The sequence below is a fragment of the Diceros bicornis genome, chromosome 5 (genome assembly GCF_020826845.1).
Source record: "Diceros bicornis minor isolate mBicDic1 chromosome 5, mDicBic1.mat.cur, whole genome shotgun sequence".
NCBI lineage: Eukaryota > Metazoa > Chordata > Mammalia > Perissodactyla > Rhinocerotidae > Diceros > Diceros bicornis.
The window spans coordinates 79,987,561-80,014,614 of record NC_080744.1 but is presented as its reverse complement, the minus strand read 5'-3'; the positions used below and the strand labels follow the sequence as shown (position 1 = coordinate 80,014,614).

The 27,054-nt window shown below is 39.4% G+C and overlaps 1 protein-coding gene across 4 annotated transcripts; it reads right to left on the bottom strand.

Moving 5' to 3' along the window:
• Nucleotides 1-14,287: 14,287 nt before the first annotated feature.
• On the bottom strand, nt 14,288-26,091 carry TM2D3 (TM2 domain containing 3). 4 transcript variants are annotated; one of them, XM_058542300.1, is made up of 6 exons: nt 25,996-26,091; nt 25,463-25,555; nt 23,695-23,852; nt 18,859-19,033; nt 17,164-17,239; nt 14,288-14,635 (listed from the first exon to the last, which is right to left on the bottom strand). In XM_058542300.1, the coding sequence occupies exons 1-6, from the start codon at nt 26,084-26,086 to the stop codon at nt 14,452-14,454; spliced, it is 777 nt and encodes a 258-aa protein (XP_058398283.1). In that variant the 5' UTR covers nt 26,087-26,091; the 3' UTR covers nt 14,288-14,451. The 4 variants fall into 4 exon arrangements, with proteins under 4 accessions (XP_058398283.1, XP_058398284.1, XP_058398285.1 ...); XM_058542301.1 differs by having other exon boundaries at nt 14,288-14,617; XM_058542302.1 differs by lacking the exon at nt 25,463-25,555.
• Nucleotides 26,092-27,054: the final 963 nt, after the last annotated feature.

Below are 27,054 nucleotides of genomic sequence, written 5' to 3'. Positions count from 1 at the left end.
CCCACATACAAAACAGAGGAGGACGACTGGCACAGATGTCAGCTCAGGGAAAATCTTTCTCAAGCAAAAAGAGGAATATTGGCAACAGATGTTAGCTTAGGGTGAATCTTCCTCAGGAAAAAAAATTGAGAATTGAAAAACAGGATAAATGAAATGAAAAAACTCACTGAATGGGTTAAATAGCAGATGGAGATGACATTAGACAGAATCAATGAGACTGAAGATAAAAAAATAAAAGTTATCCAATCTGAACAGAGAGAGAATAGATTTTTAAAAGGAACAGAATCTCAGAAACATGTGGGACGATAACAACAACAACAAAAATCTAACATTAATGTGAACAGAGACCTAGCAGGAGAGCACAAAGAGTGTGGTGCTGAAAAAATATTTAAAGAAATAATGACTGAAAACTTACTGAATTTGGCAAAAGACATAAACTTACAGATTCAAGAAGTCAAGCAAATCCCAAAGAGGATAAACTCAAAGAAATCCATGCCTAGATCTATCATAATCAAACTTCTAAAAACAAAGAAAAAATCTTGAAAGCAGCCAGAAAAAAAAATAATGTATTACCTATAGCAGTAAACTATTCGGCATATTTCTCATTAGAAATCATGAAGGCCAGAAGGAAGTGGCATAACATTTTTCAAGTGCTGAAAGAAAAAAGCTGTCATTCAGAATTATATACTCAGCAAAACTATCTTTCAGAGATGAAGGTGAAATAAAGGTATTCTCAGATGAAGGAAATCTAAGAAAATTGGTTGTCAGCAGCCCTGCTCTACAAAAAAAAAAAAAAAAAATCCTAAAGGAATTTCTTCAGACAGAAAGAAAATGGCAGAAGGAAACTTGGAACATTAAAGAATGAGGAAGAGCAACAGAAAGAGTGTATCAGTTTTCTATTCCTATATAAATTTGGAAAGCTTAAAACAGCACACATGGATCTGAGGCTGGGATGGCTTAACTCAGCTCTCTGTTTCAGGGTCTCGCCAGGCTGCAATTCAAGCGTCAGTGGACCTGTGTTCCTTTCTGGGTCTTGGGGTCTTCTTCCAAGTTCAGATGGTTGTTGGAAGAATTCAATTCCTTGCAGTTGTAGGATTGAGGCCCTCAGCTCCTACAGGCCACCCACAGTTCCCTGCTATGTGGGCCCCCATAGGCAGTGCATATCATAGTAGCTGGCTGCTTCAAGGACTCCTGTGATTAGGTTACATCCATCTGCAACAAGGCAATGTGAGTCAGTGCTCCACATTTGTCAGGGTGGTGTTAACAAAACCCAACAGGGAACTGAACATGCACCCCAACCTGGACCTGCACATTACACCCTAACAGAAGAAGGATTTTAAAAGAAGAGAAAAAGATCAAACAGGTCTCACAATGCAATACCCAAAATGTGCAGGATACAATAGAAAATCACTCATCACACCAAGAACTAGGGCAATCACACTTTGAATGAGTAAAGATAATCAAAAGGTGCCAACACTGAGATGACTCAGATGTTGGAATTATCTGACAAGGATTTTGAAGCAGCAATCATAAAAATGCTTCAGCAAGCAATTATGAACACTTTCTTAAAACAAATAAAAAATCTAAGCAAATAAAATAGAAGATATAAAAAAGAACCAAAGGGAAACTATATAATTAAAGGACAATAATTAACATTAAAAACTCACTGGACAGGCTCAGTATTAAGTAGATTGTAGATGACAGAGGAAAGAATCAGTGAACTCAAAGAGAGATCAATAGAAATTTCCAATCTGAACAACAGAGAGAAGAAAGAGAAGGAGAAGAAGAGTGCATCAGGAACCTGTGGGACAATAACAAAAAATCTAAAATTTGTATCATTGGAGTCTCAGAAAAAAAACATTTGAAGAAAAATGTCTGAAAATCATTTTTTAAAAATTCATCTAATCTAAAAGTAGGCAAGAAAAGATGAGAAAGAGGAAAAGGAACAGATGGAACAAATAGAAAACAACTAACAAGGTGGTAGATTTAAATCCAACCAGATCACTAGTGACATTAAATGTAAATGGTCTAAAATCCCCAATTGAAAGGAAGATTGTCAGATTATATGAAAAACCAAGACCCAGTATATGCCGTCTGGAAGAAATTCAGTTTAAATATAAAGATATAGATAGGTTACAAAAGTAAAAGGATGGAAAAATATATACCAAGCAAACACTAGCAAAGTAAAAGTGGGGGTGATTATACTAATATCAGACAAAGTAGACTTCTGAACAAGGAATATTACCAGGGATAAAGAGAGACATTACATGATAATAAAGGGGTCAATTCATCAAGAAGGTATGACAGGTTCCTCCAAAAATTAAACATAGAATTACCATATGATCCAGCAATCCCACTTCTGGGTATATACCCAAAATAATTGAAAGCAGGTACTCAAACAGATATTTGTATACCAATGTTCACAGTGGCATTATTCACAAAAGTCAAAAGGTGGAAACAACCAATATTTCCATCAACAGATGAATGGATAAATAAAGTGTGATCTATACATTCAATGGAATATTATTCAGTCTTAAAAGGAAGGAAAGACTGACACATGCTACAATGCAGATGAACCTTAAAGACATTATGTTGAGTATGATGAGTGATACAGAAGGACAAATATTGTATGATTCCACTCATATGAGGCAGCTAGAGTAGTCAAATTTAGAGACAGAAAATAGAATGGTGATGGCCAGGGGCTGAGGGGAGTTGTTTAATGGGTGCAGTTTCAGTTTGGGAATATGAAGAAGTTCTGGAGATGGATTGTGGTGAGAGCTGCACAACAATGTGAATGCACTTAAGGCCACTGAGCTGTACACTTAAAATGGCTAAAATGGTAAATTTTCTCCTACGAATATTTTACCACAACTGAAAAAACAAGAAGTCATCACAAGTCTAACAACAGAATGCCTAAAAACAGAGTTTCAAAATACATAAGCAAAAAATGATAGAACTGAAAAGAGAAATACACAAATATACCATTACAGTTGGGGACTACAACACTCCTCTGTCAGTAATTGATAAAATAAGTGGATAGAATATTGGCAAGTATATAGAAATCCTGAAAAATACTATCAACCAACTTGACCTAACTGACATTTATAAAACACGTTACCTGAAACAGTAGAAGACACATTCTTTATAAGTGCACATATAACATTCATCATGATAGACCATATTTCTTGTGTGTGTGGTGAGGAAGATTAGCCCTGAGCTAACATCCGTTGCCAATCCTTCTCTTTTTGCTGAGGAAAACTGGCCCTGGGCTAACATCTGTGCCCGCCTTCCTCTACTTTATATGGGAGGCTGCCACAGCACGGCTTGATAAGTGGTGTATAGGTCCGTGCCCAGGATCCGAACCTGTGAACCCCAGGCCGCCGAAGCGAAGCATGCCAACTTAACCACTATATCACCAGGCCAGCCCCAATAGACCATATTTCGAGCCATAAAGCAAAGCAACAAATTTAAAAGAATTAAAATACCACAAATTTTATCCTCTGATCGCAATGAAATTCAACTAGAAATTACAAAAATATATCTTGAAAATTCCCATTTATTTGGAAATTAACCAGTACATTTAAAAATAACACTTGGGTCAAAGAGGAAGTCAAAAGAAACATTATAAAATATTTTTAATTATACACAACAGATTTTGTGAGATGTACTCAAAGCTTAGGGGGAAATTCATAGCATTAACTCCTTATATTAGAAAATGAGAAATGTCTCGAATCAATGACCCAAACTTCCACCTTAAGAAACTAGAAAAAAAGCCGGGGGAGTATTGCTCGTGTTTGAGAAATTTCTACATAGAGGTTAAAATCACAGCCTGGCTATTAGCAGGGCCATTTTTCTCTTTCTCAGCATGAACTCACACTTGGTGCCACATTTCTTTTGCCATGAAATGAGTTCTTTGATCACAAGCAATCTTGTGTGAAGCAGTGAATAAAGCTAGAGAAGGCAAATCCATATCCTGAATACCAGTGAAGATAAATCAATGTCCCCTCCATGATGGAAGGGGTCCAATGGAATCAATATCTTCGTGTTTATATTTTTGTACACAAGAATGTAAGCTCCATGAAAGGAGAAACTCGTTTACTGTTATGTCTCCAGTACTTAGAGAGGTGCATGCCACATATTAGGGGCTCAGTATTTATTTGCTGAAGGAAGAAATACACTTAAGTGTTTTATAGCACAAACAATTTGCAGGGACTTTTCTTCTGTTTCTTGGGTTATGCTTTCTTCAGGATGGGCTCTTCATCTTTCTTTTGAAAACTGTGTTCCTTCCTTTTTCCTTTCTTTTGTGGTCTCTCATTCCCTCTGCTATAGTATGTATATACAGTTGCCGTGTCATTTCTTTTTTAAAAACAGCTTTATTGAGATGTAATTTATATATCATAAAGTTCACAAGCTTAAAGTATAACTTGCTTTTTTCACTTAACTCAGTGTTTTTTGAGGTTTATCCATGTTGTAGTATATATCAGTACTTCATGTCTAGTATATATCAGTACTTCATTTCTTTTCATGATCAAATAATATTCCATTGTATGGATATGCCACTTTTTGTTTATGTATTATCCATCAGTTGACAGACATTTGGATCGTTCCCACTTTTTGACTATTATGAATAATGCTATGAACAAGTTTTTGTGTGTACACACATTTTCATTTTTCTTGAGCATACATCTAAGAGAAGAATTCCTGAATCACATGATACCTCTATGTTTAAAATTTTTAGGGGGGCAGTCCAAGCTGGCAGTGTAGGAAGATCTTGAACTCATCCTCTCCCACAGACACACAAAATCTACAGCTACATATGGACCAATTACCACTAAAAAAAAAACCTGATAACTAGCTTAACATCTCCCCCACAACAAGGGATAAAAGGGCCATATCGTCTGGCCTTGGTGGCCAGAGAGGCTTGCGTTCCTAGGCCCCATTGGACTGTAACAATTGGAAAGATAGTTCTTGGAAGGCTACCACAACCAGAGCACTGCACAGACAGCAGACTGAAACACCCAGTCTGCCTGTACAAAAGGCCCATTTACTTGTCCTGGACTCTCAACCTGAGGGATAGGCTTCAGATTGTCACACGTCTAGAAGCTACAGAGGTGCTCTCAGGGAATGTAGGCAGAGAAACACTACCCTTGCATCCTCCCTTGGCCTTGCCATAGCTCTTGCTACTTCTCAGAAAGGAGCTTATACACAAAACTGAGTTTTGCAACTGTTGCCCAGGGGACAACTCCAGATCACCTGGTCTGGAGGTGAGCAGGGTTGAAGATTTTAAGGGATACGCAAAATAAAAAGATGTAAAATCTGACATCAAAAACATAAAAAGTGGGAGGGAGTAAAAATGTAGAAGTTTTGGAATGCATTCAAACCCAAGTTTCTATCAACTTAAAATAGACTATTACATATATATGCTTTTATATGTGAACCTCATAGTAACCACAAAGCACAAAACTATAGGAGATACACAAAAGATAATGAGAAAGGAATCTAAATATAACACTAAAGACAGTCATCAAAACACAAGGGAAGAGAGCAAGAGAAAAAGAAAAGAGAGAAAAACTACAATAACAACCAGAAAACAATTAACAAAATGGCAATAAGTATGTACCTATCAGTAATTACTTTAAATGTAAATGGACTAAATTCTCCAATCAAAAGATAAAGAGTGGTTGAATGGATAAGAAAACAAGACTTATCTATATGTTGCCTACAACAAACCCATTTCAGATATAAGGACACACACAGACTGAAAGTGAAGGGACAGAAAAAGATATTCCATGCAAACAGAAATGAAAAGAAAGCTGATGTAGCTATACTTACATCAGCAAAAGAGAGTTTAAAACAAAGACTGTAATAAAAGACAAAGGAGGACATTACCTAATGATAAAGGGATCAATCCACAAAGAGAATATAATATTTGTAAATATTTATGTACCCAACATAGGAGCACCTAAATATATAAAGCAAACATTAACAGACCTAAAGGGAGATATGGACAGCAATATAATAATGGTAGGGGACTTTAATACCCCACTTACATCAATGAATAGGTCATCCAGACAGAAAATCGATAAGGAAACATCAGCCTTAAATGACACATTAGACCAGATGGACTTAATAGGTATACACAGAACATTCCATCCCAAAACAGCAGAATACACATTCTTCTTAAGTGTCCATGGAACATTCTCCAGGATAGATCACATGTTAGGCCACAAAACAAGTCTCAATAAATTTAAGAAGACTGAGGGGCCAGCCCAGTGGCCTAGTGGTTAAGTGCGTGCATTCCGCTGCTGGCGGCCCAGGTTCAGATCCTGGGTGTGCACTGATGCACTGCTTGTCAGGCCACGTTGTGGTGGCGTCCCATATAAAGTGGAGGAAGATGGGCACAGATGTTAGCCCAGGGCCAGTCTTCCTCAGCAAAAAGAGGAAGATTGGCGTGGATGTTAGCTCAGGGCTGATCTTCCTCACAAAAAAAAAATTTAAGAAGACTGAAATCATATCAAGCATCTTTTCTGACCACAGTGGTATGAAACTAGAAATCAATTACAAGAACACTGGAAAAATCACAAATATGTGGAGATTAAAAAACATGCTACTGAACAACCAATGGGTCAACAAAGAAATCAAAAACTACCTTGAGACAAATGAAAATGGAAATACTACATTCCAAAATCTACTGGATGCAGCAAAAGCAGTTCTAAGAGGGAAGTTCACAGCAATATAGGCCCACCTCAAGAAACAAGAGGGGCCAGCCCAGCGGCGTAGTGGTTAAATGCACTTGCTCTGCTTCGGCAGCCCAGGGTTTGCAGGTTTGGGTCCCAGGTGTGCACCAACGCACCTCTTGTCAAGCCATGCTGTGGCGGCGTCCCGTATAAAGCGGAGGAAGAGGGGCACGGGTGTTAGCCCAGGGCCAATGTTCCTCAGCAAAAAGAGGAGGATTGGCATCGGATGTTAGCTCAGGGCTAATCTTCCTCACCAAAAACACACACACACACACACACACACACACACACACAAAGAAACAAGAAAAATCTCAAGTAAACAATCTAACTTTACACCTAAAGGAACTAGAAAAAGAATAACAAATGAAACTGAAAATTAGTAGAAGGAAGGAAATAATAAAGATCAGAGCAGTAATAAATGAAATAGAGACTAAAAAAACACTAGAAAAGATCAATGAAACTAAGTGCTGGTTCTTTAGAAAGATAAACAAAATTGACAAACCTTTTGCTAAACTCACCAAAAAAAAAACAAAACAAAACAGAGAGGGCTCGAATAAATAAAATCAGAAATGAAAGAGAAGTTACAACTGATACCACAGGAATACAAAAGATCATAAGAGACTACTATGAACAATTATACACCAACAAATTGGACAACCTAGAAAAAATGGATAAATTCCTAGAAACATACAATCTTTCAAGACTGAATCATGAAGAAATAGAAAATCAGAATAGACCAATTACTAGTAAGGAGATTGAATCAGTAATAAAAAAAGAACTCCCAACAAACAAAAGTCCAGGACCAGGCAGCTTCACTAGTGAATTCTATTACATGTTCAAAGAAGATTTAATACCTATCCTTCTCAAACTCTTCCAAAAAATTGAAGAGGAGGGAATGCTTCCAAATTCATTTTACAAGGCCAGCATTACCTTGATACCAAAACCAGACAAAGATAGAACAAAAAAAGAAAATTACAAGCCAATATCCCTGATGAACATAGATGGAAAATCCTCAACAAAATATTAGCAAACCAAATTCAACAATACATTAAAAGGATCATACACCATAGTCAAGTGGGATTTATTCCAAGGATGCAAGGATGGTTCAACATCTGCAAATCAATCAACATAATACACCACATTAACAAAATAAGGATAAAACTCATATGATCATCTCAATAGATGCAAAAAAAAGTATTTGACAAAATTCAACATCCACTTATGATAAAAACTCACAACAAAGTGGGTATAGAGGGAATGTATCTCAACATAGTAGAGGCCATATATGACAAACCCAGAGCTAACATACTCAAGAGTGAAAAGCTGAATGCTTTTCCTCTAAGATCAGGAACAAAACAAGGATGTCCACTCCCACCACTTTTGTTCAACCTAGTATTGGAAGTCTTAGCCACAGCAATTCGGCAAAAAAAAGAAATAAAAGGCATCCAAATTGGAAAGGAAGAAGTAAAACTGTCACTATTTGCAGATAACATGATACTATACATAGAAAACCCTAAAGACTACACCAAAAAAAACTGTTAGAACTAATAAATGAATCCAGTAAAGTTGCAGGATACAAAATCAATATACAGAAATCTGTCGTGTTTCCATACACTAATAACAAACTATCAGAAAGAGAAATTAAGAAAACAATCTTACTTGCAACTGCATCGAAAACAATAAAATACCTAGGAATAAATTGAACCAAAGACGTGAAACACCTGTACACTGAAAACTATAAGACACTGATGAAAGAAATTGAAGAAGCCACAAATAAAAGATATTATGTGCTCATGGATTGGAAGAATTACTATTGTTAAAATGTCCATACTACCCAAAGCAATATACAGATTCAGTGCAATCCCTAGCAAAAGTCCAATGGCATTTTTCACAGAACTAGAACAAATAATTCTAAAATTTGTATGGAACCACAAAAGACTCCGAACAGCCAAAGCAATCTTGAGAAAGAACAAAGCCGGCTGGAGGTATCACACTCCCTGATTTCAAACTATAATACAAAGCTATAGTAATCAAAACAGTATGGCATTGGCATAAAAACAGACACAAAGATCAATGGAACAGGAGAGACAGCCCAGAATTAAACCCACACATATATGGTCAATTAATTTACAACAAAGGAGCCAGGATTATACAACAGAGAAAGGACAGTCTCTTCAATAAATGGTGTTGGGAAAACTGGACAACCACATGCAAAGAATAAAACTAGACCACTATCTTACACCATACACAAAAATCAACTCAAAATAGATTAAAGACTTGAATGTAAGACCGGAAACCATAAAACTCCTAGAAGAAAACATAGGCAGTAAGCTCCTTGACATTGGTCTTGGTGTTGAATTTTTGGATATGACTCCAAAAGCAAAAATAAATAAGTGGGTCTACATCACAATAAAAAGCTTCTGCACAACAAAGAAAACCATTAACAAAAAGGAAAAGGCAACCTACTGAATGGAAGAAAATATTTGCAAATCATATATCCGATAAGGTGTTAATACCCAAAATATATAATTATAGAATTCATACAACTCAATAGCAAAAAAACAAACAGTCTGATTAACAAAGGGGCTGAGGATCTGAATAGACATTTTTCCAAAGAAGATATACAGATGGCCAAAAGGCACAGCAAAAGATGTTCAATATCACTAATTATCAGGGAAATGCATATCAAAACCACAACGAGATATCACCTCACATCTGTTAGAATTGTTATTATCAAAAAGACAAGAAATAAGTGTTGGAGAGGATGTGGAGAAAAGGGAACCCTCATACACTGCTGGCGGGAATGTAAATTGGTGCAGTCACTATGGAAAACAGTATGGAGGCTCCTCAAAAAATTAAAAATAGAACTACCATATGATCCAGCAAGTCCACTTCTGGGTATTTATCCAAAGAAAACGAAAACACTAACTCAAAAAGATGTATGTACCCCCATGTTCACTGCAGCATTATTTACAATAGCCAAGATATGGAAACAACCTAAGTGTTCACCATGGATGAATGAATAACATGTGGTACATATGTACAATGGAATACTACTCAGCCATAAAAAAGAAGGGAATCTTGCCATTTGTGACAACATGAATGGACCTTGAGGGTATTATGCTTAGTGACATAAGTCAGAGAAAGATAAATACCATATGATTTCACTTATATGTGGAATCTAAAAAACAAAACTCATAGATACAGAGAACAGATCTGTACTTATCAGAGAAGAAAGGCTTGGGGGGCAGGGGTGAAATGGCTGAAAAGGTCAATTGTATGGTGACAGATGGTAACTAGACTTATTGTGGTGATCATCTGCAGTGTATACAAATATCGAATTATTATGTTGTACACCTGAAACTAATATAATGTTATATACCAATTTTACCTCAATAAAAAAAATTTAAGAACTTTCAAACTTTTTTCCAAAGTGGCTGTAATCATTTTACATTCCCACTAGCAATGTATGTGGGTTCCAATTTCCCCATCTCCTCACCAATGCTTGTTATTGTCTGTCTTCTTTATTATAGTCATTCCAGTGGGTGTGAGGTGGTGTGCCATTTCTTCTTATCTTGTTCTTGTGTAATGTGAGCAACTTCCTGATGCCATGTGAATAGATTCCCCTATATTTATGTTTTCTCTCTGAGCAGTTTGAAAGTCACATTTTGTGTTCTATTCAATGTTCTGTAGCTTGATAGCCAGGAGTGAGGCAGGGTAGAGCTCAGCTGAGACTATCTTTGCTAGGATATCTGGTCTCTTTACTAAGATTTTCTAAATGTCCAAACTAACGTTTCCTTCCCCTGGTTAGGAAGTGGATTTCATGACCATGGGGGTCACTGTGGGCTTTGGATCCTTTCTCTGGACAGTGTGGAACCCCCATATCCATCTGAGCATGGGGGCTGGATGTTCACTAGCCCTCTCTCATGGGTGTCCTCCCAGCAGCCCTTTCCACCTCCCCCAGCAGCAACAAGGGCTAGAAGGATATCCCCTCCTCCCCGTCAGTCTGTGTCTCCTGCAAGTGCGAGTTCCGGGATTTTGCTGCTTTTCCAGGACCATTTGCAGGAGTAGCCTTGCACACCTGAACAATAATTTTTTTCTTCTCTTACTATTTTTGGATGTTTTTGACATTTGGTTGTGTCTTTTTCCTTGTTTGCTGCTGGGGTTTTTTTGTGTGGTTTTTGAGGGAAGGTAGTGACAATTTTTACCATACTGTGCTCACGTCATTAAAGATCTGTAACGAGAACTGCCGTGATCCAGCTGCACTCGCACACTTTATCCAAAACTTCCTAGCGAGACTTTTAGATGTTTATTTTACTCCTGGAGATTCCCCATTATTCATTCATTGAACAAATAGTCACTGTTCACCTACTGTGTGCCAGGGAGTGATCTCTACAGCACAGAACCAGAGTCCTGACCTCACGGAGCCTCTTAGTAAATTATATCCAAGTGTCTCAATCAGCTTCCTTACTTTGCATAAAACTGTGTTTATAAAAGATAATTTCAATACTTCATATCTAAGAATTTACAGCAAATTCATCTAGGTTATAAAATTAACTTACCCTCTAACATTCCTATGACACTTCGTAGTCTATCAAAAGTGCTTTCATCAGATATGGCATGGGCAGAGGGGAAGCTGAAGGGCGGGAGTGAGGAATCTGCCTTCATTTTGAAGCTCTCCTGATGTTGTATTTGAAAAGCGGCATCAGGTACAGCTCGTTTCCACTCATTGCTTATGGGATGAATTAAAATCATTTGCAAATTCCTTAGCTGATGATGTGCCAAAAATAAATGCAATTCTGGCAGAATGCATTTAAAAAGTATAGGGAAACAAAGTTGTGTGGCACAGAGAAGACATTTTTACATTTTTAAATCTTGAAGCATAAGATCTTTTAAAAATCTCTTTTTATAAGCACCATAAACAGTTGTTCCTCAGCAATTTGCAGAAATCAGATTAACATGATGCTATGGCTAATATATACTTGAAGCCAATTTCTGTCTATTACCTCCCTGCAGCCACCTCAACTGTTGAGTCCCCAGAAATCCACTTGAGCACTTCAATACCTCCAAGACATCCATTACATTGACTCACTTGGCAAATACATGAGAGCCACTGTGTGCCAGATAATGTGCTAGGGGCAATGGGGCAGACAGAACGAAATAACACAGCATCTGCCCCGAAAGAATTACTGGGGCAAGTGCGAGAGCACTGACAAAGCAAGGTAGAGATTCTTAAGATGAAGTAATGACATATGGCATGCTGCAGTGATAAATTCTGAATTTCCAGAGAACCATCAATAGAGGTTGGTGACTGATATGGTTCCCAGCCTGTGAAGAGGTTCCCTACTTAACAGCCCCTAGTCACAGCTCACAGAACACAGAGATAGAGCCTGAAGGTCAGACCCAAATATGACATTTTGCTGCCAGCAGAGGCCCATGGAATTTGCTAGAGATCACACCCACCCTCTCTGGTGCCCTTTGAGCATGAACTTTCATTACACAGTTTCTGTTAGGGGTCCATGTATGAGTTCATCATTCGTAAGTTTAAACTGCATTTGGGAATCTCTTCATTCTCCTGCTAATTCTGTATCTCAGAGGCCATCAGCTGCTCCATCAAATCCTTGATAGGAAGCCTCCCTGATTTGCTTACATCCTTTAGGTTCCCAAAGCTATCCTCTTGTAAAACTTTTTTAGGATTGGGGAACAAGTTCATTCGTCTCCTTTCATGGATATGGAATCTTTCAGCTTTCACCTTTCAAACACTGGAGCTTCATTATTTAACTCAGGCCCCAGAACCATAAAGATGGTCAACTGTCAAGGCAGCTGCTACTTATTTCCCCCATGAACACTATGTACAACCAGTAATTCCCATCACTTCCCCCTGGCTTCTCCTCACATAGTAGCTCAACAGGAAAATGTTGGAGACTCTCTTCTATGCTAAACATGGAGGAGATTCAGGGGCAATTTTTTTTTTTTTTTTGAGGAAGATCAGCCCTGAGCTAATATCCACTCTCATCCTCCTCTTTTTGCTGAGGAAGACTGGCTCTGAGCTAACATCTATTGCCAATCCTCCTCCTCCTCCCCCCCACAGCCCCAGTAGATAGCTGTATGTCATAGCTGCACATCCTTCTAGTTGCTCTATGTGGGACGCGGCCTCAGCATGGCCGGAGAAGCGGTGCATCGGTGCGCACCCGGGATCCGAACCTGGGCCGCCAGTAGCGGAGCACGCGCACTTAACGGCTAAGCCACGGGGCCGGCCCCAGGGGAAATCTTTATTACTGTTAGCAAAAGGGCTGCTTCCTTGTAGGAACAGGTCTTCTTCTAAAGAAATACCTGCTCAGCCAAGAGTCTCATGTACCTGTGATGGATGAGAAAGTGTGTTTACCCTAGAAAAGAAAGGCCATGCAAATTGGGCTTCCCATCTGGAAGTGATGCCCTGCTCTGTGCCCAAGCTCGTGTTCCTAGGAAAAAACAAGTTACGATGGGCTGTTTCTGGAAATATAATGCGAGAGCAAATGTAATGGGGATACACCACCTAGTGACCAGAGCTGGAACTCAATATACCAACACACACCTAAGCAGAAGATTCTGAGCTACAGAAGCCCATTCTTAAACGGCAAGTTATCATACCACAGTGGTTCAGTTCCCCTTTTAGGTAAACTGTAATTAATAATCTGGTGAAGAAAATATGAGTCTATCCCATGAGATTATGGAGATATTCTCAAAAAATATTTTACAGCTTTTAGATCTTATAGGCTGGTTAAGTCTTCTAGCTATTAACACAAATGTTTAAAAAGTAATACTCAGATACCCAATTTGAAGAGAAAAATGCTAAGAATTTGTAAATGTTTCAAAAGAAACCTGAGAAAAATCCATTTTGGATTAATAATTGTTTTTCTTTCCAATAAAGAGTCAACAATAGATCTACAAAGACTCAAAAACATTTATCACACTGAAACACACTTTTTAAACACTTCCACTGTGTCAATAAACCAGCCAATTATGAATCTATCTATTAAAATGGAGTAATGCCCTGAAAATAAACATTTTACTTCTTAACAATAAAGTAAGTTGCTATGATTATTCAAGATTTTATTTTAATGTAAAAAACATACAGAAAAAAATCTACATGTTTAAAGTAACTATTAATTTTCCAGTACTCTTGCAACCTTTTATATTACTAACAAAATTCAAACCACAGCAACTAGACACAAAAGCTGTGCAGTTCACCTCAAGCAGTCATATAGAGAGACCAGACTACATAGCTATTACACTGCAAAACTTACAGATGACTGAAGGTAGATAACTTTATTTAGCTAAAGAATAAAAACACTTCCCACTTTCTGCAATCATAGTTGAAAAGCCTTTCACAGCAAATTACATTCAGGCCAGAGATATGAGTGATACACTTTGACTTTGCAATATAAAACTAACGTCATAGGAATTAAATAGATTTTCAGTCATTGCAGAGGTCGTTCTTCTAGTTTAAGTAAGTTTAAATTTTTTCACAGAAAAAAATATATTTCAGGCAAATAAAAACAAATTCCAGATAAGCATGATTCAGTGTTTTTTATTTTACCTTCATCAAGGCAGGCAAAGTACAGATGCTGTACATTAAAAAAAACATACGAATACATCACTCACAGCACATCAATTCCTACAGGCAAAAGGGCTTTTTCTAAGCACTGCTCCTCTCTGAAGCACGTAATTGCAGCTAAATATACAAAGAGCCGTCTGCTGGTCCAACATAGCCAACGCCAATCAGCAAGACGTCTATCAGCGTCCATATTCCCAGGCCACCGAAGCTGAAGAGCTTGCCGAGGCCTTCTCGCCACTGGCCCAGGTAGAAACGATCTGCTCCAAACCCACCGAGGGTGATGCTGCAACAGCAAACAGGACTGGAATCCATCAGACATCCCCCCAATGGCAGCCAGGTGTGTCTCAACAACCACGCTAAGTCACATTTGTGCAAGGGCCTCAAATTATCGTTAACTCTTAATCAGAATACAAATGACTATTTCACAAGTTTACAACACCAAATAATCATGGGGAAGAAGACTGTTTTTTTTTTTGAGAAAGATCAGCCCTGAGCTAACATCCATGCTAATCCTCCTCTTTTTGCTGAGGAAGACTGGCTCTGAGCTAACATCTATTGCCAATCCGCCTCCTTTTTTTTTTTTTTCCCCAAAGCCCCAGTAGATAGTTGCACATCATAGCTGCACATCCTTCTAGTTGCTGTATGTGGGACGCGGCCTCAGCATGGCCGGAGAAGTGGTGCATCAGTGCGCGCCCAGGATCCGAACCCGGGCCACCAGTAGTGGAGCGCGTGCACTTAACTGCCAAGCCATGGGGGCGGACCAAGAAGATTGTTTAAATGTCAAAAGTAAACGTACAATTTTTAGCTGCACTGAAATCTAAGATTCCTCTTTTAAAGAAAAGTAATTGATCACATTGCTTTTTCATCTTGAAAATGGCACATCCAGGAAAACAAAGCGCAGACCCAGTCTAACAGAAACTGCACAAACATGCAGTCAGGAGTTGGCGTCGTAGGACAGCCAACACCATCTGGCCAACCTGGATCAAGTCCTCTAACTTTGTCAGTCACTCATCTCCAAAAATTTAGTGTTAGGAATAAATGACTTTTAATGTTCCTTCAAATTCTAAGATCTAACAATATTTGGACAGCTTCTCATTGTATTTCTTTTAAAGTTTTTATTATGGAAAATTTCAAAACACATAAAAGTAAAAAGTAAAGAGAACAGTACCCACGACCCAGCTCCAACAATTATCAACATGTGGCCAACCCTGGTTCACCTATACTATTCCCCTCCCCACTCCAGAGGATTGTGAAGCAAACCCTGCACATTATCACACTAGCAGTGAATATTCTGCAAGAAACTATGTTGAGCCTTGAGAAGAAAACCATTCTTACTTTTTAAAAGTCACTTGTTAAATGTACCAGGGTAATTTAAGATGTTAACAATGTGGGGGAAACTGGGTGAGAGGTGTATGGGCACTTTCTATCTTTGCAACTTTTCTGTAAATCTAATATTATTCCAAAACAAAAAGTGTATTAAAAAAAAAAGCCAATTGTTAGTTTTTTTGTGTGTTGTTTTTTTTTTTGTGAGGAAGATCTGCCCTGGGCTAACATTTGCCAATCCCCCTCTTCTTGCTGAGGAAGACTGGCCCTGGGCTAATATCCATGCCCACCTTCCTCCACTTTATATGGGATGCCGCCACAGCATGGCTTGACAAGCAGTGTGTCGGTGCGCACCCAGGATCCAAACCGGCGAACCCCAGGCCGCCACAGCAGAGTGCGTGCACTTAACCGCTTGCGCCACCAGGCCGGCCCCCAGTTGTTAGTTTTAATTTGAACCTCTGCTGACAATGACTATGGCCGTTATCAAATCTCATTTTTGTTGTATCTATTTTCTAGCTTGGACTCCACTTTTGCTTTCCAGTTGTGTCCTCCTGCCAGGCAGGAGCCTTCTCTCTCCCCAGCCCAAACTCGACTGCAGGGGTTCTCAACAAGGGGCAATTTGGCAGTATCTGCAGACATTTTTGATTGTCACAATTTCAGAGGAGAGGTAGGAAGTGCTACTAACATCTAGAAAGTAGAGTCCACAGATGCTGCTAAACATCCTACTATGCACAGGACGCCCCCACAACAAAGAATTATTTGGCCCAAATGTCAACAGTGACAAGTTTGAGAAACCCTGCCCCATGTCACACAGCAGGCCACAGGGTCTCAGGCTCAAACTCTAAACCTTCAACTGTAGATGGCACAACTTTTTAATTAGTGAATCATTTAACCAGTGTCCCTCTGGTGGGAAGAACTGATATAATTTTTGTTCAAACTGTCATAAAGTTTAACAAACATAAGCACACTTTTAAGTAAAAATTATAAGCCTATAATTATCTCTGGATGGTGGGATTATAGGTGATTTTTAATGTTTTTGCCATTTTCATTTTTTCCAGTTTTCAGTATGTAAAGAATACTGTATTAGTTTTTATAATAAAGCATGAATTAGTTTTTATAATAAAGAAGCAAGTTACTAAAAATTAAAAATATATACCGTAAACCCACCTATCTTAAATAGCATACAGCATTTTACTGACTCATGGTACACTCAAGATGGAAAACCCCGACTGGTTCTAATGATCTATAATAATGACTCAACTAAGTCATTTCTAGATTGTGAAGGCACCTTGGGAGAAAAGCTAACATCCTGGCATTAAATTCCATGAAGGTACTGGTTTGATCACCTAAGTAACTCCCTACAGCTCTATGTTTCCTAGGGTCTATCTAACACATGTGGTAGGATCTGAGTGAAGGAGAAGCTTGGCTGAGCTTAGTGTCTGGAAGATTCCATTAATCCCAATGAAATCCAAATGGCATCTTTAACTTGATCATAACAAAGCTTACCTCAGAGCCAGAGCAGTAGACCACTTATAACCTCCAGTCCAATTGCAGTACAGCATTTTTGGGAAAGTACGGTTACCTTAAAAAAAGGAAAAAACTTTATGTACATAGAAACATGGGGACAAAAATATCTTACACAGAGACTTAATTGTAACTTGTAATTGAAAATCTAAAAAGTCAACTCTCTTCACAATAATAAATATTTACTACAATGAATGGTAAAAAGAAAGTCCTTACTATCTACAAGCACAGATTTAATATTTAAATGAATTAAGTAGGGGTTACAGCTTGAATGTGAAATGCCCCACCAGGTATCAAGACTTAGGTAAAGTGAAGAATGCAGAAGACAGCGTGGGACTGAGATGGACAAATCAAGCGATGGGAAGAGAGAGAGGCCAGACCACACACACATTATCAACACTACTTGTGGGACACAGGGCACACACAGATCGACCCAGAAGAGTCCTGAGACAACTGGCTATCCATGTGGGAAAAAAAGTGAACCTGAATTCACCTCATACCACAACCAATTCCAGGTGGATTATAGACCTAAATGTGAAAGGCCAAACTTACAACTTTTAAAAGAAACCATAGGAAATTATCTGTATGAACCTGGAGTAAGAAAAGCTTTCTTACAACAAAAAAGAGCTAACTATGAAAGACTAATAACTTCAACTAATTAAAATTTTAAACTTCTGTTCATCAAAAGATACCAAAAGAAAGTGGGGGGAAAAAAAAAGTTAAAAACCTGGGAGAGGATTTTAGGGACACCAAAGGTTACTATCCAATTATAAAAGAATTCCCAGAAATCTTTAAGAAAAACATAAAACTTAGGGATAACAAGTATTGGAGAGGATATGGATCATCAAGAACAGTTATGTACCACGGGTGGGAGTGTAAATTGGTAAAACCATTTATCACGCTACATAAAAATACATGCTGGAGAGTATATGCCACACAAACTCGTGCACATGTGCAACCAGGAAATATGTACAAAAATGTTAATAGCAGCATAATCTGTATGAGTAAAAAACTGGAAATAATCCAAACACATAGGAGAAGGGATAAACCATGATACAATCTTACAATGGATTATTATACAAAAGTGAAAAACAATAAGAGAAGACACATGGATGAATCTTAGAGCCATAATGTTGACAGGAAAAAAGAAAGTCCCAGAAGACCATAAATAGCCTGCTATTATTTTATACAATCCTAAAACACACACTATTTAATAAAACATCATACTATATTTTATCACATACATGTGATAGAACGGTAAATAATTTAAAGAAAAGGAAGTGGGATGATAAGAAAATTCAAAAGGGCGGTTACCTCTGAAGAGGAGGTAGGGCAGCGGGGTGCAGGAGAAGCACTCCGGTCGTCGAGATGGCATCAGACTGCTTTAGTTGTTCGTTTGGGTGCAACTCAATTACTATCCATTATGCTTTATACCTTACACATTTTTTTCTTGTTTTATCAGGAAAACATTTTAAAAGACAGGAGAATTGCAAATTTTCTGGATTTTTTTTTTTTAGTTCATTGAGTTTTCTAATGAGACTTGGCGTAACTAAAAAGTGCTGACAAATGTTTCTGAGTAAATAATTTAAATTTAATTCTCAAATTTCTGGTTAAAGTTCCATAAGCAAGCTTAGAGAAAAATATTTTGCTTACAAATTTCCTTAAACTCCAACTTACCCAAGCAATGAATGTGGTCCCGTACTGTGCAGTTGGCAGTGTAACGCTGTCGAGGACAGGACACTGTCATGCAGCTGGTGGAATTGGAACACTCATAGTCGGTTTCTGGAAGCTGCCAGCAAAATCTGCACGTCATGTTGATGACGAAGTTCTTTTGGGATTTGAAGTCTTGATCCTATGTATCAAAGGATACAGAACTCATCAATCATAATATGCTAATAATTACATTAATATGTCAATTGTAATATATCAATAAAACTACATACTATATGGCACAAAATTTCTAAAATATTTAAATTTATGACCTAGCAAGAAGTGGCAGAAAAATAGGTACCAAAACAATACGTATGCAAAACAAATGTATATAGTTCTATAATCATAAAGATATACACCCAAAAATATATACCTAAGAAAAAAAATATCTAGCTAAATTCACGTCAAAATAACAAAGGTTATTTCAGGGTGCAAAGATTATTTCATCACTTTTGCTTGGCTAAATTTTTAATAATGAGATGTGTACTGCTGTAATACAGAAAACAGGAAGGTTTATTTTATAAAGCCAGAGTCAGAGAGAGCTAGAAGAACAGATGAGTGCATCTGTTCAACATCATTGAGCTGCAAGCTGAGGAGAATCCAAGTTCCCCAACCCCACCCTGAGGTTCCCTGAAGTGCACACAACACACTGCCTGACGACTGAGTCTCAAACCTTTCCTAACATCCCGGCCATGGTCCAGTCCCCCAGGGCTGTTACTGCTGCTCCCACCTGCATGAGCAGCACTTGACATGATCAACCAAGAGGCCGCCTCAGAAAACCACTCTCAACTTAGAAGAAACACGTGCAGAAAGACTCAGCAAGTGTTCACTGTCCATCCTTAGCTCTTGAGACCTGAGATTTTTTCATTTCAATTTAAAAAGTCATTATTTTGTTTTCTGCTTATAAAATAGCACATGTTCTGTGTATGTTGCACATTTGGAAATTACAGAAAAAAACCTGTAACCTCTACAGAGAGAACCACTTTTAATTTTCTTTCATTTTTTTCTTCCTGTAATATAGATTTATGTAAGTGGAATTTTACTGAAAGTACTTTGTATGAAAGCACGTGACACTATACCATAATACATATTTTTCAAAATCATTTTTAAATGGTCACACAACCACCACCTCTGGAAGTATCATATTTATTAATTTTTTTGATCAATGCAAAATCACTTTTATGGATAGCTTTTATTGATAGTTCAAAACTGGGTAAGACATCACTTGATTTAGGCAATATTGTTTTAAACATCTGCATATTTCCAGCGATGCATTTATAACATACGTTTCTTATCAATTGCTTTTTAAAACTAGGTAATACGTGTATGTGGTACAAATTCCCAGACATGACAGGAGAGCGAAGAGCAAGTCGGCTCAGCCCTCAGCAGCCGCTGTCCTCCCCAGCACGAAGCACTGCCCACCTACTAGCCTAGGGAGTTCAGTCTATGCATGGGCACATTTATATGGCTTTTCTTTAAATTTGACTTTCCCACTGATATTTACTTTTCCCTTAATTCTGCAGATATCAGTAAATATCTCTAAAGCTGCCTAGTCCTTTTAAATAGCTGCAATGTATTTATTTCATTACACAGCAAAGAATAAATTAAACAGTTCTCTCTTGGACATTTAGTTTGTTTTGAATCTTTTGTCTAGGGGAACAATGCAGCTACAACGTCCTTAGGCATACTGATTTGCATCCACGTGCAATAATATCTGTAGGATAAATTCCTAGATATGGAACTGCTGGGTCAAAGGTCATGTGTATCTGTAAGTTTCACAAATATGACAAATTGCCTATAAGAGGTTTATCAATTTGCCCACTCAAAAACAAGATATAAAAGTGTTTGTCCCTAACAGCTTCACGAACTCAGAGCGTTATCAAACCTTTTGATTGTTGTTGCCAATCTGACAGGTTAAAAAAACGCATTAATTTGTATTTCTTTAATTATCAGAAAAATTAAACATTTTTTTCAAGTGTTCAAAGTCCATTTGTATTTCCTTTCCTATCAACCATCTGCTCATGTCCTAATACCATTTTTCTACAGGACTGTCACCTTTTTCTCATTGGCTTTTAGGAAATTTTTATGTATTATTGATATTAGTGCATTATTTGTCATGTGTGTTAGAAGTACCTTTTCCTGGTTTGTCATCTATCTTTTGCTTTTATGTTTTTTAGGTCATGCAGAAATTTCTAATTTCCAGAAGTCAAATGTATCAATTCTTTCTTTTAGGCCTCCTAAATTTTATCTCATACTTGGAAAAAAATTCCCCACTTTGGGATTATAACAAAACTATCTCATGCTTTTTCTGAGACTTCATGGTTTTTTTTTTTCACATTAAATCTTTGATCTATCTGGAATTTATTTTGGACAAGACAGGGATTCCCCCTAATCTTTTTCCAGACAGCTACCCAGGCACTCCAGCATTTACTGAATCCAACTCCTGACCACAGAGAAGTACATACCCTTTCAAAAGCTCACCTATAGTAAAAAGATGTTACCTGTCCCTCTGTGAAACAGCTGTCATTACTAAGAACACAGAATCCATCTGAGGGAATTCTACCTGCTTCAGATACACTAGCAGACTGATACCTTCTCCAAGTAATATGAGGCAACATTCTGTCAAGCACATTTCCAGCTGACATCAACCGGCTTGACAGTTACCATTATAACTGGAACAGGAGCAAGGTGATATGGAAGAAGTTGCAAGATTTTTACATTTAATTCTATTTATTTACTTAACAGGGCCATTACAAAATAATTTCTTTGAACAGTGTCATCCAGGTGAGATTCCCTTAGCCTGTGAGTCCCTGGTCAGTACACATGGAGAAGGACTGGAAGAGGCTTTTTCCATTAATTTTAAGTTCAAGATAAGTGGGGGAAGCGAGAGACAGAGCCCAAGTGCATGCACACGCAAGCAAAAGACAATGAGTATTTGCATGTGTGCAAGTGATGATCATAGATTATTTCTTCTTGAAATCGCAACTTATTTACCAAGAAGGGACCCTACAGATTGTCATCAAACAAATAAGGAGAGAACATGTGGCTTGTCCAGCATCTCCTGGCAATAGCAGTCCTAGGACCCAGGTCTCCTGACAGCCAATTCACATATTTTACTGTTCTCCATTTTTAAGAAGGAACAGACCACTAGACTCTTCTTGCGGCAGACTTCAAATTCCACACCTGAGGACTGGGCACCCACTATCTTACAGGATTCTTATTACTGGCTAGTACAGGAAGCAGGTGAGAGGAAAGCACCTGGAGTAGGAGGAGAGCAAGAATCCAGTCAGGGCACATCTCAGCCAGGGGGTGAGGACTGTACCAGGGACCATGGCCAATGAGTTCAGAAACTTCCCTAAGCTTTGTAATTTCTCTACCTTTGTTATTTTTCTTATCCTCTGCCATTTTCCACTAAATGAAATCATTTTCAGAACACCTAAAGAAGGAACAGATTGAGAACTAGGTCTCACTCTGTAACCAGTTTTGGGAGATAAATGTCAAAGAAGCTGAGGCAAACAACAAAGGAGGCTAATCCTGGGAAAGCTCCCCTTCAATGGCTGAGTCTTCCCACTTTTCACTAAGTACCTACCATGTACCAGACCCATGAGATATAAAATTTAAAAAGCCTTCAAATAGGTTTAGCCATTAGGTAATTAGAGAGAAAATTCTATTGACGATAACAGCAACAAAGACTGATAATCCAAGCGCAGTTATGAAGACTTTCAATTTTCCAGTGTGTTTTAAAGGGTAATGCTAACAAATGAAAATGGCAAAGACTTAAGTTTACAAAAACTACATTCAGACACTGAGATGGCATAAAGTCTTATTTCCCCTTTGGAGTGAAGCCTCCCTCATTCCCTCTCCTGGTACCAGACTTCGGGAGAATTACAGAAAGAGCCTGGGGGTGGAAGGAACTTTCCAATCTAGCCCTTCCCAGACCAAGTTCCAAAGAACAGAGGGGGAAAGGTACCTTGATCAAGTAAGTGACAGAAAGGCCATAAATGCTGTGTCAAAGGAAATTTGCGAAAGATGATACAGTATGGAATCTGTTTTTCCTTCCTCAACCATTTCCCAGAACTAGGTCTCATAGAAACACTTTAGGAAAAGCTATTCTGGGCTCATCCCTCATTTAACAAGAGAGAGATTAATCAATCACACAGCTAGTTATGGCAGGGCCAAGAGTAAAATACTGCTTCACTATTCACTTCTACTCTTTAGCTCGCCCAGAGGCTAGGACAGTAGTCCCAAACAACGGAATGTGCAATAATTTACCTGGCCCACTTGTTAAAAAATGCAGATACCTGAGTCTCCCTGACCCATTCACATTCGCAGGTCTGGGTCTGCCTCCAGGATTCTAACAGGAGCCCCAGTCAAGTAGCTGTGAAACAGGTAGCCCTAGAGCACTCCAAGGAACACCAACTCTGAAAGCCTTTCCAGGCTCCATCCTGCCTGTCAAAATATCACAGAGAGGATGTAAATGTGATGATTGCAAGGGGCCATTTCTAATGGGCAATATTTGGTGCACTTGAGCTTTATCTATTTCCGACTTTCTGTAAGAAGTCTGATAATTGCTCCAATTTATTCTTACGTCAAAAAATTGCCATCTGAAGCCTTGCAATCAAACCTTAGTTGGAAATGGAAGTTTCAGTCTTCTGATAAAGTTGACTCTGTTCCTAAAATATTAATTATAAAATGCAGAACACTTTCTTCCAGAATTTCCCCCACAGTCTAGTCTAAACTCTACTTTTAACTCGAGGTTTACAATGAGTTTATTGAGGAGAATAAGTAAGTTGCAGTACTTACAACACAGGTAACAGAAGGTTTGACTGTGCAGTCAAAAGTGACAGGCTTCCCATAGACACAGGAGAAATTTGTCTTGCATTCTACACAGTCTGCAGGAAGTCTGCTACACAAACCATTGCTTGGACACTTCATCACATAAGGTGGGATATCGGTACTTTCTGTGAGAAGTGAGAGAGAAGCTTATTCCTTTATAATACTGATCAGAACCACAGAGGAAAACGATTTTCTAAGGTAAAGGGACATGATCATCAGCAATGAGATCCTGTGCTAGAAAGGAAAAAGCACAGAGTTGGAGTCAGAGATACCCACAATTAAAGCAGGGTTCTACCACCAGCCAGGTGTGTGACCTGGTGCAACAGCTAAGTAAAAAGGACTTAATTACTGTCCCCAAAATGACCATGAAAATCAAAGGTGCTTATGTACATATAATGTATATATAATGCTAGGTATAAGTTAGGGCCTCAAAAAATCTACCATGTAACAAGATGAAACACTAAGGCTTAGAGATGGTAGAGTTTGTTGAAGATCACAGAGGGAGAGGCAAAACTGGAACCACAACCCAAATCTCTGTTTCCAGTCCAATGTTCTTTTCACTTGAATTCACTAGTTTGGAAATGAAGCCACTGACCTTTTAACTGATTCAATCAGTACAACTGGTACCAGCTCCAGAAAATGTTCTCTGTCTTTATTCCACACTGGTACTTCAATAAGCCATAACTTATGAATATAATTTGCTAATAACATTTACAGTTTTATACCACCAAAGTTCAAAACAGCTCTCTGTATTAATAACTTGTTCAGTGGGTTGCAATTTTTTTTTCCAGCCAAGCTTACCAGAAGTACAATATATTTTTATCAATTAAGAGAGGATCAAAATTTCAAGTATTCTTAGGGAGGAAGAGAAGCTTTCAAAAAACATCCAGAAGAGTAAAAATTTCTTGTGCTTTCTCTATAAAATAACCTATGTTTTAAATTCAAGTATGCTGCTATCTTCTAGCAGTCTTTTACATCCAAATAAGAACCAGTAAATACCTCTGCCAGTTTCAATTCACTGAAATAATGGAACTCTAAAGGGATGAAACAAGAGAGACAAGGGTTCCATTTAGCAAAACACACTAATATTCATTTAAAACTGGTCCTACTAAAAGTCACTGTATGAAATAGGCAATTCTACAAAATACCATTTTTATCTTTTCTTCCTATTACTAATGTGGCTGGAGGCTGGACCCCTAAAACCACAAAGCCAAACTGACTTTAGGGGGCCAGGCTAACCTCACCACCTTAAAGATAAGGAAACTGAAGCCCAAGGTGGTGAATGATTTGCTCAAGCTCCCAGTAGCACAACCAGATGGAGACTCCAAGTCTCTCTCAGTCCCTCTGTGATCCTTCCATTTCACAGACAGCCCTGGGAGGAGCCTCTAACGTCCAACAGCAGGAACAGGGTTCAAAAAGGAAAAGAAATTTTCTGAAGGGAAATAAGCATTGGTTGAAGGTTACCTTAATGGATGAAGTGGAAAAATAATAGAAATAAGAAGATGGAAATGAGGAGTGTGGGACTGGAAAGAGATGAGGCAGGAATGTCAAAAGGTAGTGAAATACCAAGACTGTCTACAGAAATGTCTGTGTAGCTGCCTTTACTTCACATAACCTAAAATACGATAAATATTCAAAAAATGGAAAATTATTTTATCCAAAAAAAAAAAAAAAGAATGGTGGAAACCACTAGATATAAAGATACACATTTACTAGAATAGAAAAAGTCTAGTACCTGCTGCCCTGGGAACTACTGTGAAAGTACGTGTTGGGCCCGGATCCTTTATTGACTGAGCCAGCGGCTGCGAAAGGTCTAAATTTAAGGATCCTACAATTAGAGAAACATGTTATCCTGGGATATGAAAAGCCTGGTTTGTGTGGTTAACACGCAAGGTCCAATAATTGCTCATGAAAACCTCACAGCTTGACTGCCCAGAAAACTAAAGAATGAAACGGCAACAGGGTCTACACCAATTAAGATCTACGGGCGACTAGGGAACAAAGCCTGATACTGGGATCCAGCTCCCCTTCCCCAGCCGAGATCCCGAGCCCTCGGTCCCCTGCTCGAGGGCTCCTCAGCCCAGCTCGGTGGCTCCGGGGTACCTGAGCGGAAGGGCGGCCCCGGACTTGCGGCCAGGACGCGCCAGACTCGGGCTGCAGCGACCCGCCGCCCTCTGCCCGCAGGCCCAGCCCGGAAGCTTCCCGCAGCTCCCGGGGGGCCCCCTGCCACTCAGCCCGACCCGGAGTGGACGCCGGCCTTTAACTCACCACCACCCGACAAAATGTAGAACTGTGAGAGGAAGAGCAGCACACGGCAGAGGCGGCGGACGCCCAGCAGGGACACCACCACAGCCGCCATCTTGCCGGCGCGCGCACAATTCCGGGACGTGGGGCGGGGCTAAACCAAGGGGTGGGGCACCGGCGCGCGCGCCGACGGGGCCGCGGGTCCGGTCGCGTCCCCGGGGAGCCCAGGGCGCAGGCGCGCGGCCTGCTCTGCGTGGGGTCTGCTGCGCCCAGCCGGAAGCTCCTGGCAGCTCGGGTGGCGGTGGCGAGGGCAGTGGGCCGCTGGAACGTTGTGAGGTTGCCCAGTTCCTTCTTCCACGGCTGGAGACCGGGAAAGGTCACCTGGGACCGAAATGCACACCTCAAGTGACTGAAAGTAGAGGCGGGCATTTTGGGGAAGTTGGCCACCATTTATATGTGGCTGGATATGTATGTTTAGAGATAAAACTTGCTACTATGTGCTAGGTACTCTGGGAAGGTTTTGATGACATTACATTTAATTTTACACCAAAACAGTACTTGTTTACAGGTGAAGAAACTGTGGCCCAAACTGTACGGGAAGTGACTCCGGGGTGTGCCACGTGGCCTCGAGGGACCCACTCCTGGCAATCCCAGGGCTGGCCCGGTCACTGCAGCTAGCATCTCTCCGCGGCCTGCCGTGGGTTCACCACTAGCCAACTCCTTTAAAGACACGCGTTACTTCCAGAAAGTTCCTCCAAGACTGGGAGAGGCCAGACATTAAGTATAGCCAGCAGGTCTTCAGGGCCCCAAGCACTGGGACAGGTGCCCTGGATGCCAGAGGAGGGTCCAAAGCATGGGCTCCTCCCTGGAGAAGGCCAGCCTTGGGAGGGGAGCTGCACCCCAGGCCACCAACTGCACCTGTTTCTCCCACAGCATACTTTGTCCTGTTGTCGTCCTTCCCTCTTCCCACCCACCTTCCACAACATCATTTGGGGAGTAGGAGGGGTGTCTTCTGACTCCTCACTTCCTCACTAGCAGTTTGGTGAATCAAAAAAGTATATCAAATTGTTCCTGGCCTCAATA